Source organism: Setaria viridis, chromosome 6 (assembly GCF_005286985.2).
Source record: "Setaria viridis chromosome 6, Setaria_viridis_v4.0, whole genome shotgun sequence".
Taxonomy (NCBI): domain Eukaryota; kingdom Viridiplantae; phylum Streptophyta; class Magnoliopsida; order Poales; family Poaceae; genus Setaria; species Setaria viridis.
In genome coordinates, this window is record NC_048268.2 from 8,188,871 (window position 1) to 8,200,176 (window position 11,306).

The 11,306-nt window shown below is 50.1% G+C and overlaps 2 protein-coding genes across 4 annotated transcripts; one reads left to right on the forward strand and one right to left on the reverse strand.

The window, feature by feature from the left end:
- Positions 1–3,490: 3,490 nt before the first annotated feature.
- LOC117861148 (heterogeneous nuclear ribonucleoprotein Q) lies at positions 3,491–7,450 on the forward strand. 3 transcript variants are annotated; one of them, XM_034744646.2, is made up of 9 exons: positions 3,491–3,618; positions 3,945–4,361; positions 4,456–4,572; positions 4,671–4,811; positions 4,893–5,072; positions 6,046–6,250; positions 6,551–6,714; positions 6,806–6,891; positions 6,983–7,450. In XM_034744646.2, the coding sequence occupies exons 2-9, from the start codon at positions 3,960–3,962 to the stop codon at positions 7,092–7,094; spliced, it is 1,407 nt and encodes a 468-aa protein (XP_034600537.1). In that variant the 5' UTR covers positions 3,491–3,618; positions 3,945–3,959; the 3' UTR covers positions 7,095–7,450. The 3 variants fall into 3 exon arrangements, with proteins under 3 accessions (XP_034600537.1, XP_034600539.1, XP_034600538.1); XM_034744648.2 differs by having other exon boundaries at positions 4,899–5,072; XM_034744647.2 differs by having other exon boundaries at positions 3,532–3,801.
- A 1,034-nt stretch (positions 7,451–8,484) lies between these two features.
- LOC117859894 (endoglucanase 19) lies at positions 8,485–10,408 on the reverse strand. Its single transcript, XM_034743090.2, has 2 exons — positions 10,106–10,408; positions 8,485–10,000 (listed from the first exon to the last, which is right to left on the reverse strand). Exons 1-2 carry the CDS (start codon positions 10,328–10,330, stop codon positions 8,717–8,719), a joined length of 1,509 nt encoding a protein of 502 aa, XP_034598981.1. The 5' UTR covers positions 10,331–10,408; the 3' UTR covers positions 8,485–8,716.
- Positions 10,409–11,306: the final 898 nt, after the last annotated feature.

The following is an 11,306-nucleotide window of genomic DNA, read 5'->3' on the forward strand; positions in this document are numbered from 1 at the left end:
TAGGTAGAATGTGACTGGTCGTTCTTTGTTGTCACTATGAAGCTTCTTCCTTGCATTGGTTAGACAGACTTCCAGGGCACTGGTTAGTCCATTTGGGTAACGTTTCTAAAAGGTGGTTAGGTTGGGTACTTTGATGTTTATCCTTTTACAGCATGTATAGGATAACTTGAGAGTTCCTAATTTACTTCTTGTGTTTGGTGTTGAATAATATACTTTTTTTTTTTTGAAATATGCCACCCCTGTCTCACTTGAAAACGCCAACAACTTATTATTTCAAAAAAAGAAAAAGAAAACGCCGACAACTTGACTTGTCTTGTTATAGTTTCAAAATGACAGATAGCTAGATGTATAAATACGGCAACTTGTGCTTGGCTACGCCATATACATGTATGCTCGACCGTATGCGTAGTCGACCGGTGGAGGGAATCGTGACGGGCGTCGGTCAATTAGTAGCTCTCCGTGAGATATCCCATGATCCATAGCAGTCCGCCTAGGCCAACAAGAACAACATGCATGGCCGTCATTGTCTCTGATAGCGTCAGGAAATTTGATTCTAGAGTGGAGCCATGCTTCCTTTGTGTTCAAAACCTTCAAGTTCAACGTTTTTCTTTTTTTTTCTTTTTTGGGTGCAAACCATGCGAAGAAATGTTCCATGACATTTGAGAGGGCAGGGCTTAAAGAGAGTCCAAGTGCAGAATTAGAACAATGGTTGATTTATTTACAGCTTTATGCATCATTGGTTGATAAAAAAAATGACCGATGGGATAATTTTGTTAATATACTTCTTAACGAACTACGCTTTCATAGTGAGATATCCTCGTAAAAATAGTATGGATGTGACATTTCTGCTGCTGCTGCTTCTGCTTGTTTTTGAAATAGGAGGGGACGGTTTCTGAACAGGCTTAGGATAACCAGAAGGTGGGCTAGGCCAGAAAAGCCCAAGATGGATCGATTAGGCCTTGGGCCGGTAGAACAATTTTACGTTTCTTGGCCCATATCTAGGGGATAAGTAAACAAGTTTTCCGGGCCCATTTGGAGGAACAACCTGCTGGATGCCATGTGATTTGGACCTCTCCCTCTCGTTTTTCTATGGACATATATTATATATATTATGGACATATATTATATATATTAAAGGATTGAAACAGTACATCCCCAAGATACAACTGAGACCCCAAAGAAACTAAAAATTACAAGGAAGTCCACCGGGATCTTTTCGTTCCCCAATTGTAGCTCCGGTCGCTGCCGTCGCGCAGGATAGCAAGCACTAGAGACTTCCCCACCACAGCTCCGCAAAGAGGCTCCAAAGCATGGATGCTGCCGCAAGATCCAACACCTTGGAACCCCCAAGACGTATCTAAACCACTGAAAGAATGTTGGCCACCACCTTGAGGCCATGAGGAGAGCAAGCTGGCGCCTCTGCCATCAACCAATAGCAGGGACCCAGCAGAAGATCGGCATTAGGCAGATAAGGGTGAACCAGGACGCCCCCAAACGGAAGACAATTCCGCCGCCACCGACAAGATCCCCGATGCAGAAAACAAACCCCAAGAGGATATACAATAGCTCCACCCCAAACGCAAGAAGATAGAGCAATACTAACCTCCTCCTTCGAACTTCTCCAAAGCCAACGCCGTCACCGCCGCCGCCACTGGAGAAAAGAAGAGGAATCCTAACCCTAGATGTCAACATAAAAGTCATTGCCGGGAGATGCAAGCACGAAGACGTAGCCCTACATCTACTGCTATACATCGCCGCCCGACGATTCACTGCCTCTCCGGTGCCAAAGCGGCCGCCGGAGAGGAAGAGAGCCAGCGAAATTGTCAATGGAACTCTCAGTCACCTTGGAGCCGCCCTTTTCTCCCCCGCTCTACTGTAGACAAAAGGATAAGGATGAGTTGAGATTCTCCCTCTCGTTTTTCTGAAGGCACAAACAAAACATGAGAGTTCAATTCAACATATATCTATGGACGACGATCCACCACCAGAATTGAATGATCGCTTTGCCCCTCAATTTCAAATCACACCAAATCAATGTTTTCAGATCACACGATCATGCCATGTGAGAGTTCAATTCAACATATATCTACGGACGACGATCCACCACCAGAATTGAATGACCGGCGGAACAATGCACATCTTTGCCCCTCAATTTCAAATCACACCAAATCAATGTTTTCACATCACGCAATCATGCCATCTTTCTCTCGTCATGAATCTTGGAGATCACACGAAATGAATTCTGCAGGTACTCATACTACCACTGCACCACAAGAGTACAAAATACAAGAATAAGTAAAATTGTACTCACCCTTGCCATATTATTTTTCTCATCAAAACACATAAGACGAGAAAAATAAGATGGCAAAATACGCAAAAAAGAATTTATTTTGTGGCTTACAAAAAAAAAGATAAAAAACACATCGCCGTCATCATAACAAAACACGTGGTATTCATACTTGTCAGGCTAGCCAGATAAAATTCGGGCTCGTTTGGCAGGGCTGTGGCTATGGTTGAAATGGCTCCGGCTGTAGCTTCTCTGTGGAGAAGCTTTTTTTGGCTTCGGTTTATCTGATTGCAAAAACTTTTGGCAAAAACAACTTCTCTAGTTGTTTAAAATGAATAAAAATGCTTATCTTTTTCTCTTTTTTTCTATTTTCCCCTCTTTTCTTTCTATTTCTTTTCCTTCTTTCTTTTTTTATCTCTTTCCTTCCTCTTTTTTCTACCCCGATCTCTTTCTTCATCCTTATCCCGATTCCCCGTCCACGCCTCCCTCCACTACAACGCCTCCTCTGCTCTACGCAGCGGTCTATACCTTTGTCCCGCGCCGTCGGCCAGTGCCCTAGCCTCACCGCCTGCAGTGCTTGTCCGCCGCCATCGTCATACGCCCCAGGCCGGCTGGCCTCATCCACGCCACCGGCCACCTCGGGCCTGCTCCCCAGCGCGGGCTGCCGGCCCATGCCCCAGCGCCGCTACCCGCAAACTTCATCCACATCGTCATCACCATACGTCCTAAGCGCCGGTTGGCCTCGTTGACGCCATCCGTCTCACGCCGGCCAGCCCTGTCCACGCCGTTGTCGCCCTTCGCCCCTACCTAGCTTCACACGTTGGGCACCTTACCCGTGTCGCCATCGTCTGCGGCCTCCGCCCCCTCCTTCCTACCCTTGCCGTCCGCCTGCTCCGTCTGCGGGTCCCTCCTATGGACAAAGAGCCAAAAATTTTTTAGCTCCCGCTCCCTCCAATGGCTCCAGTCAGCTGGTTTTAAGGAGGTTTAGCAATAAAGTTATTCTAAGAAGAAGCATTTTGGGGTGACTTCTGTGACTTTTTCAGAAGCCGATGGAGAAGCCCCTCAGCCGGGCCAAAAGGGCCTTCGTATGCAGCCAGCAGCATAATCCTCACTGTACGGGTTCATCATCCCTTCACGACCGTTGGATCCGAACCGAACGGCATCTAAGGATACTACCGGCCATCTCGACAGGGACTCTCCACCCGCTGCTATAAAACCCTCCCCGCGAGCAGGGTTGGCCCGACTGCTCAACCGCGGTGGTGGAGGCAAGCACAGCACCCCCAAAAGCCCGCAGCCAAATTCCCCAACCCACACAACAACTCCACTCCCCAGTAAGCTCCGCCTCCCCCCCTCCCCTCCTCCTCCGATCTTCTCCTCCAATTCGTTCTGCTGCGAAAATCAATCAAATCGAATCGCCCCACTGCTACTACTGCTGCTAATCTATATACTACTACTGCTTGCTACTGTTTCTCTCGCTCGCATCATGCCGCGCTTAGGTTTTTTCCGTTCAAAAGGTAACTTCGTGTTTTCGACCCCCCCGGCGCTAGATCCGTTGCGCGCCCGCGCGATTCCGTGTTCGCGACGCGAGATTCTGTGGTTTTTTCGCGGATTTCGTGGGTGATTTATGTGATTTTTTGGTTTTTTTTTCTCAACCTAGGGTTAGGGTTTCGGGATGTCGGGGCGTCAGCAGTCGGAGGAGCCGGAGGAGCAGGTGGACCTGGAGGGGGACGACGACGGCATGGACGACGACGACGGCGGGTACCGCCGCCGCGGAAGCCGGGACGACTCGGAGGAGCCCGAGGAGGAGGACGACAATGACGACCGCCGCGCCGAGGGCGACGGCGACGGGATGGCGGCGGAGCCGGCGGCCGCGTTGGGAGCCGGCGACGACGACGACATGGATAAGGAGGAGGGCGCCGGCGACGGGCCCGAGGACGAGGAGGAGAAGAGGAAGTGGGAGGAGCTGCTCGCGCTGCCGCCACACGGCTCGGAGGTCTTCATCGGCGGCCTGCCCCGTGACATCACCGAGGAGGACCTCCGCGAGCTGTGCGAGCCATTGGGAGAAATCTATGAGGTCAGTAGATGTTTCTCGTAGTAATTTTGCATTGCCTATCCGCCTGTAACACGGAGTTGTAATGAACATCTCTGCTCCATGAATTAAATGACAGGTGAGGTTGACGAAGGATAAGGAAACAAAGGAGAACAAGGGGTTCGCCTTTGTCACCTTCACCGACAAGGACGCCGCGCAGCGTGCGATCGAGGACTTGCAAGACAGGGAGTACAAGGTAGTGTGGCTCACCAAGATGTTGAATTTCCTGCATGACATGGGGTTTCTTGTTCTGTCATGTATGATGCGCTTACATGAGATGCCTTGGTGGTGCAGGGGAGGACTTTGCGATGCTCATTGTCGCAGGCAAAGCACAGGCTATTTGTTGGGAATGTGCCCAAGGGGCTGAGTGAGGAGGAGCTGAGAAACATTATCAAGGGGAAGGGGCCAGGTGTTGTTAACATTGAGATGTTTAAGGTGCGCTCTGTGATTTTGTGGCGGTTTTCGTCTGTACATTACAAGTTTCAGGTTCTCTAATAGAGAGATGGTGTCTCGCAGGATCAGCATGACCCAAACCGTAACCGTGGCTTCCTCTTTGTTGAGTATTATAACCATGCCTGCGCAGACTATGCCAGGCAGAATCTGTCATCACCAAACTTCAAGGTTGATGGAAGCCAATTGACTGTCAGCTGGGCTGAACCAAAGGGTTCAACAGATGCTTCATCTGCGGCTTCTCAGGTACAGGCACTGTCCATGAAAAGAAGAGTTTTTACATACCCCATTGTTTAGGACTTTTGTTTTTCAGCATGTAGCCTTGTACAAATTTGTCTGTGTCCCAGATGAATTGAGAAATTTATTTGTAAATGAAATTTCTCTTGGTTTAGTAATCTGTTAGAAACAGCTGAAGCCACTGGAAAATGATTATAGAGAAGCACTTGGGGGGCTAAATTATAGCATTTGCTGATTAGTCATTTCTCTCATGATTCTTGGATTGAAGATGTGGTACTTTTTTTTAAAGAGGTTCTAGCTTAGTGAAACAAAGAACTAGGTGATGTGTGGGCATTGTTTCTACTGCTAACTTCTGCCTAAACTTCCTGGATAGCTTTTTGTCTTTTGGTGATGCCTTAGTGAACTAGGCAGCTGGTTTTTGAAGCACAGTGTTTGTTCAAATCTAGTGGGGAAATACATGACTAGAGAGAGAATTCCTTATTTGGCACTGGCCCTGATTTTTTTCTTCCTTATTTGGTATCATCCTTATTTTCATGCCCTATCTGCTGTTAATTTTTCCATCCAAATACCATTTAGTGCCATGTGAAAAGATGGAGTTGCCCCTGTGTTGTTGTTACAGGTTCTGAGTTTTTAGTAACTGGAGTTAGGACAAACATGGCATTCATAGCATTTTTTTTACCCTGCTGTGATGAGTCTACGGAATTAGGATGGACCAGGGCATTCATAGTATTTATTTGCCCCTGCTGTAAACAGTAACATGGATATATGCAATTAGGATGTACTGGGCCTCATATCATTTTTCGCCCCAACTGTGGGCAGTAACCTGAATATACAGAATGAAATAGGGGCAAATATGTCTTTTCATACTGTTTGTTCAAGTCTATCTTGGCTTGTCGAGTTTCATGCGCATAAATTTACATTCAAATTCCTTTTGTTTGGCTGAGACCTTGAATATTTACTAAAATTACATTTTTATCCACAGGTGAAGACTATATATGTGAAGAACCTACCTGAGAATGCTTCTAAAGAGAAGATTAAGGAGCTGTTTGACAAACATGGAGAGGTCACAAAAATCGTTCTACCACCTGCCAAGGCTGGGCATAAGAGGGATTTTGGATTTGTTCATTTTGCTGAAAGATCAAGCGCCCTGAAGGCAGTTAAAGGAAGTGAAAAATATGAAATTGATGGTAACCTGCCTTCCTGTTGTCATGCACTATCCTTTGAAATTTATTGTTTAGCTGTAAGGCACTCGGAAATTGTTCGGAGTTGAATGCTCGAACTATTTAAAGTCATACCTGTTTCTGTTGTACTGATTACATGGGATCTTTTGTTACGTTCAGCATATCTGTCTATATGTGGATTTAGTAAGATTAGCAGTTTTATATCCTTAGGCTCATTAGTTCTTGGTTTGCTGGAATCGCTTACTTGTAACATAAACGATAAATAGCTGCATCAGAGAGTTAACCCTGGGCTCACTTAAAACGCAGGTCAAGTACTGGAAGTATCCATGGCCAAACCTTTGGCAGATAAGAAACCTGATCATTCACACAGGCCTGGAGGTGGCCCTAATTATCCTCTTCCTCCTTATGGTGGTGGCTACATGGGAGATCCATATGGTGCATATGGTGGCGGCGGTCCTGCATACAACCAGGTAAGCCAACCTAACCATTCAGACATTCAGATTACATATCTGCAGGACTGTAATGTTTCATTTTGCTTTACAAACATCATCTTTTTGGCAGCCAATGATATATGGTAGAGGACCTGCACCAGCAGGAATGAGGATGGTACCAATGGTGCTTCCCGACGGTCGGCTCGGCTATGTCCTGTAAGATGATTTCTCCACAACCCTGTCAGAGGTCTATATACTTGTGAGTGCATATCTGCAGTTCCTCACTGTGTGTTCTTTGGCCGGACAGGCAACAGCCTGGTGGAATGCCGCCTCCACCCCCACCTAGGAGGGGTGGCGACCGGCGGGATGGTGCCAGAGGCGGTGAAGGGAGCCACAGCCGGCGATATCGCCCTTATTAGCTTTTCCCTTGTGTGCTCTACCTCATCGCGCCGCATGATGGATTTGTTAACTTATGAGACAAGATAGGAGCCTGCGTTTCATGTTCCAGTATAAGGCCTGCAATGGCATGAGGCTTGTACCATCTGTTCTTTCGGTAACTTATTTCTATCATGCAGTGCATGTGGCTGAAACTTTGTGTTCGCTTTGTATCAGTTCCTACCTTCTAGCACTTTGTAGTGGTGAACTGATGAACTGTGGACTCCTGGTTGGAGCTTTGTTGGCTTAGAATGCATGTTTTGCTGCATTCATGAACCTGTTGGTATAAACTGATAAACAAGTGTCAGTATTCAATCCGGTTGGGAGAGTTCATTCTGAATTGAGCCATCGTCTTATTTTATATCCATCTATCCAATGAACATTTGCGAATGAACTGCATCAAACTGGAATCGAAGGGAATCTTTGTTCTGATTTGTTTTGCACTACGATTGAACAACCTTTTACCTGTATTCAATCTGGTTGGAGCGTCATTGGTTTCATAAAGAGCTCATGCTGAATTTCCGCATGAACTACATGAAACTGGAGTTGAGAACTTTTGTGCTGATCTGCTTTGCACTATGATTGAACAGCCTTTTGCATGTATTCAATTCGGTTGAAGCGTAATTGGTTTCATAAGAATTCATGCTGAATTGTGGTAATGTCTTCCTTTTGTATGCAACTAATTAATATCTCCAGATTGAACTACGTGAAACTGGAGTTGAAAGGGATTTTCATGCTTAGGTTGGTTTGGTTTCTTTGATTATTTTTAGCACCCGTGTTTAGATACTAATTAGAAGTATTAAACATAGACTATTTACAAAATCCATTATATAAGTGGAGGCTAAACGGCGAGACGAATCTATTAAGCCTAATTAGTTCATGATTTGATAACGTTGCTACAATAAATATTTGCTAATGATGGATTAATTAAGCTTAATTAGACTTAATAGATTCGTCTCGCCGTTTAGCCTCCACTTATGTAATGAGTTTTGAAAATAGTTTACGTTTAATACTCCTAATTAGTATCTAAACATTCGATGTGACACGTGCTAAAAATAAGCAAACCAACCGGCCCTTCTGCTTCCTGCTACAATCGAACGACCTTTTATTGGCCATAGATTCCAAAAGCTTGCCAGTCCCCACTTTTTAACCTCTGAAAGTTGTTTTTTATCAAGAATTTGGAGCAAATTGTACAATGGCGTTGCAATATCGGGAGGATTTGGCTTTGAAAGTTTGCATACGCTCGTCTCGTGAGCAGAGATGAAGAAGGCTAGTAACCCAACAGGCAACTGACACCATATCGTCGTGCTGATAAGAGTACCAAGGCCATTTGGACCGTACGCTTCGGCGAGACGATACACAATGCACAATAAATCCGTACGAACACAGATCCATCCCAAATCCGTTCCACTGGCACGAGCAGAATCGGCGAGACACACGTACACAGAGTAGCAACGCTAGCTAGGCCGGCACGGCTGACGGGGGAGCTCGGCCAAATCTTCCGCCCCTGCGCTCCCACACTGTCACACGACACACTGTCTCTGAACACGAACGATTACATCATGGCGTCCCTACAGGACCGACCAGTCAGCCACACTAGAGCTTCTCAGTACTTGGCGGTGCCGGCGAAGTAGGCGAGCGCGCCGACGAGCGGCGCGTTGATGTAGGTCGCCGGCTCGGTCTGCCCGTACCCGTCGCGGTCGTCGACGAACCCGTCGCGCGCGTCGGGCCCTCCTACCACGGCCCCCACCAGCAAGTTGGCGTCGGGCTCCCCGGAGTGCAGGTACCGGAACCCCTCGTCGCACCCGATCCTCCCGGGGTGCTCCCGCACCGCCGGCATCGACGCGCCACGGTGGTGGAGCCGCCGCGGGTACCGTGGCCCGAACCCCACCATGTACGACGTCCCCGCCGGGTTCTTCCCCAGCACGTAGTCCACCTGCCGCCGCGCCAGCGCCACCAGCTCCGCCGGCGCCACCTCCCGCCCGCCGCACACGACCCCCGCGCCGGCGGAACGGAGGTACCGCGCGTACGCCACCAGCAGGAACGTCGCCGCCGTCGCGTACTGCATGTTGCTGCCGCCCTCCTTGTAGAGCAGGCCCCCCGGGGTGTACTGCGACGGCTGGAAGCTCGCCGTCCCAGGCACCAGCGAGCAGATGTAGCTGTCGGAGTGGGCCTTGTAGAGCTCCAGCCCCGGGAGGTTGTGGTTCCGGCGGAGGAAGCCTTTCGCGAGGAGGACCTTGGTGCCGGCGCGCTTGTCGTCCCAGCTGAAGGAGAAGTCGTCGTCGCCGGCGCCGAGCTGGAGCCCGTTGGCGCGGACGTAGGACATGAAGGAGGCGTTGTTCGAGGCGCGGTGGAGCCACGCCGCCGCCCACAGGAGCTCGTCCTGGTACCCGGAGTAGGAGCAGTAGAAGGGGCACACGGCGCCGCCCAGGGAGCCGTCGGAGTAGGACCCGCGGTGCCGGTCGGCGAGCTCGAAGGCCCGCATCGCGGCGTGGAGGAGGCGGGAGGAGTAGGCCGGGTCGGCGCGGCGGAAGGCGACGGCGGACGCGGCCAGCGCGGCGGCGGTCTCGGCGGCGACGTCGGAGCCGGGGGTGTCCTTGGTGACGGCGTAGACGCTGCGCGGGGTGTCCATGTCCTCGGGACGCTCCCAGCAGCGGTGGTCCTGGTTGGGATCGCCGACCTGGACGTAGAGGGTGTCCGGGGTGGAGGTGGCGGCCTTGAGGAGGTAGTCGGCGCCCCAGCGCACGGCGGCGCGGGCGTGCGGGAGCTCGGCGCCCATGAACTTGCCGAAGTCGGCCACGCTCCACGCCAGCATCGTTGTCGTGAACGCCATCGGCAGGCCGAACTTGATGTTGTCGCCGGCGTCGTAGTACCCGCCGGTCAGATCCACCTTTTATTTTGTTTTTTTTATGGAGAAGGGAATAAAGCCGTCACGCACAGATCGAACGGCGACCGGCATTGGAGAAGAAAGAAAGAGAGGAAAAGGCGAACGTACATTGTGCTGGGCGCCGTCGCGGAGGCCGGAGTCGCCGCGCCACGTCATGCGGTTACCCGGCGGCAGCTTGCCGGAGCGCTGGCCCTCGAAGAAGATGATGGACTTGGCGAGCGCGTCGGCGTAGTTGAACGCCGCGGCGGGGGCCGGCGCGAGGAGCAGCAGGTGGAGCGCGGCGGCGGCGGCAAGGACGCGCGAGCGGCGGTTGGTGCTCTTGGGCAGCGCCATTGCGCGCGCTCGGCGGCTCGGCCAAAGTGAAGTGGCCAGTGACAGTTGGGTCTCCTGAGCAGAGCGAGAGTGAGAGTGAGGGGGCGGGGCCTATTTGTAGAAAGGGGAGGAACACCGGTATCAGCTGCGAAAAAACGGGGAGCTGGGGGACACGGTTCAGTGGTCAGTGCAGGAGTTTTGGAGAGGAAAAGAAGGGCGAAGAAATCGAAAGAATTCGCAGATTTTGACCGGAGTGACTTTCGGCTTTGGGATTGTTGGAGCATAACACTTCCTTTTGTTAAGGAAGAAAATACCAGGTTCCTTTTCTCCTGAAAACAGGTCCTCTGATTGCATTGGGCAGTCAAACTTAATTGTCTTTTTGTCTCGTGTGTGCAGGACGGGTCAGTGTAACCTGATGGGGGACAAACAACAAACTTAATTGAGTAGTCCTGTTAATCCTGCCAATGAGATGGAACACCAGGAGGTAATCGCCTGCCGTGCGTGCTGTCCCTCACATTCCTCAAAGAAAACCAAAAAGCCAAAGCCGATGGCAACGGGGAATTGGGCGGCGCAAAGGGGAAAGCAGGCAGCGTAGGATGCGGCGGCTGCGGCCGGGGAGGGGCCGCATGAAGACCGGTCAAAAGCCGACTGGCACACACACCATGCATGCAGATGCAGCACGCTTCTTCGCTTTGGCGATGGCAGGCGCATGCAAAAGTGCTGCTGCGACCACTCCTCCGACCGATCCATAAAGGCCTGCAAAGCATGCCTCCACAGGACACAGCAGGTGAGGTTTCAGCGAGGCCAAACAGGAATCCAAGAAGCCCCCATACACGCAGCACGAAGAAGAAGAGTCGGACGGATGCAGTGGAATTTTTCTTATTTTGACATGTTTAACTGGGTCAGGAAATTTGGTTGTTGGCAGTCTACCACGTAAATTGTACAGAGAAATGGTAATATAGTAGTTATTACTAAATATTGATGGACCAATGTAACC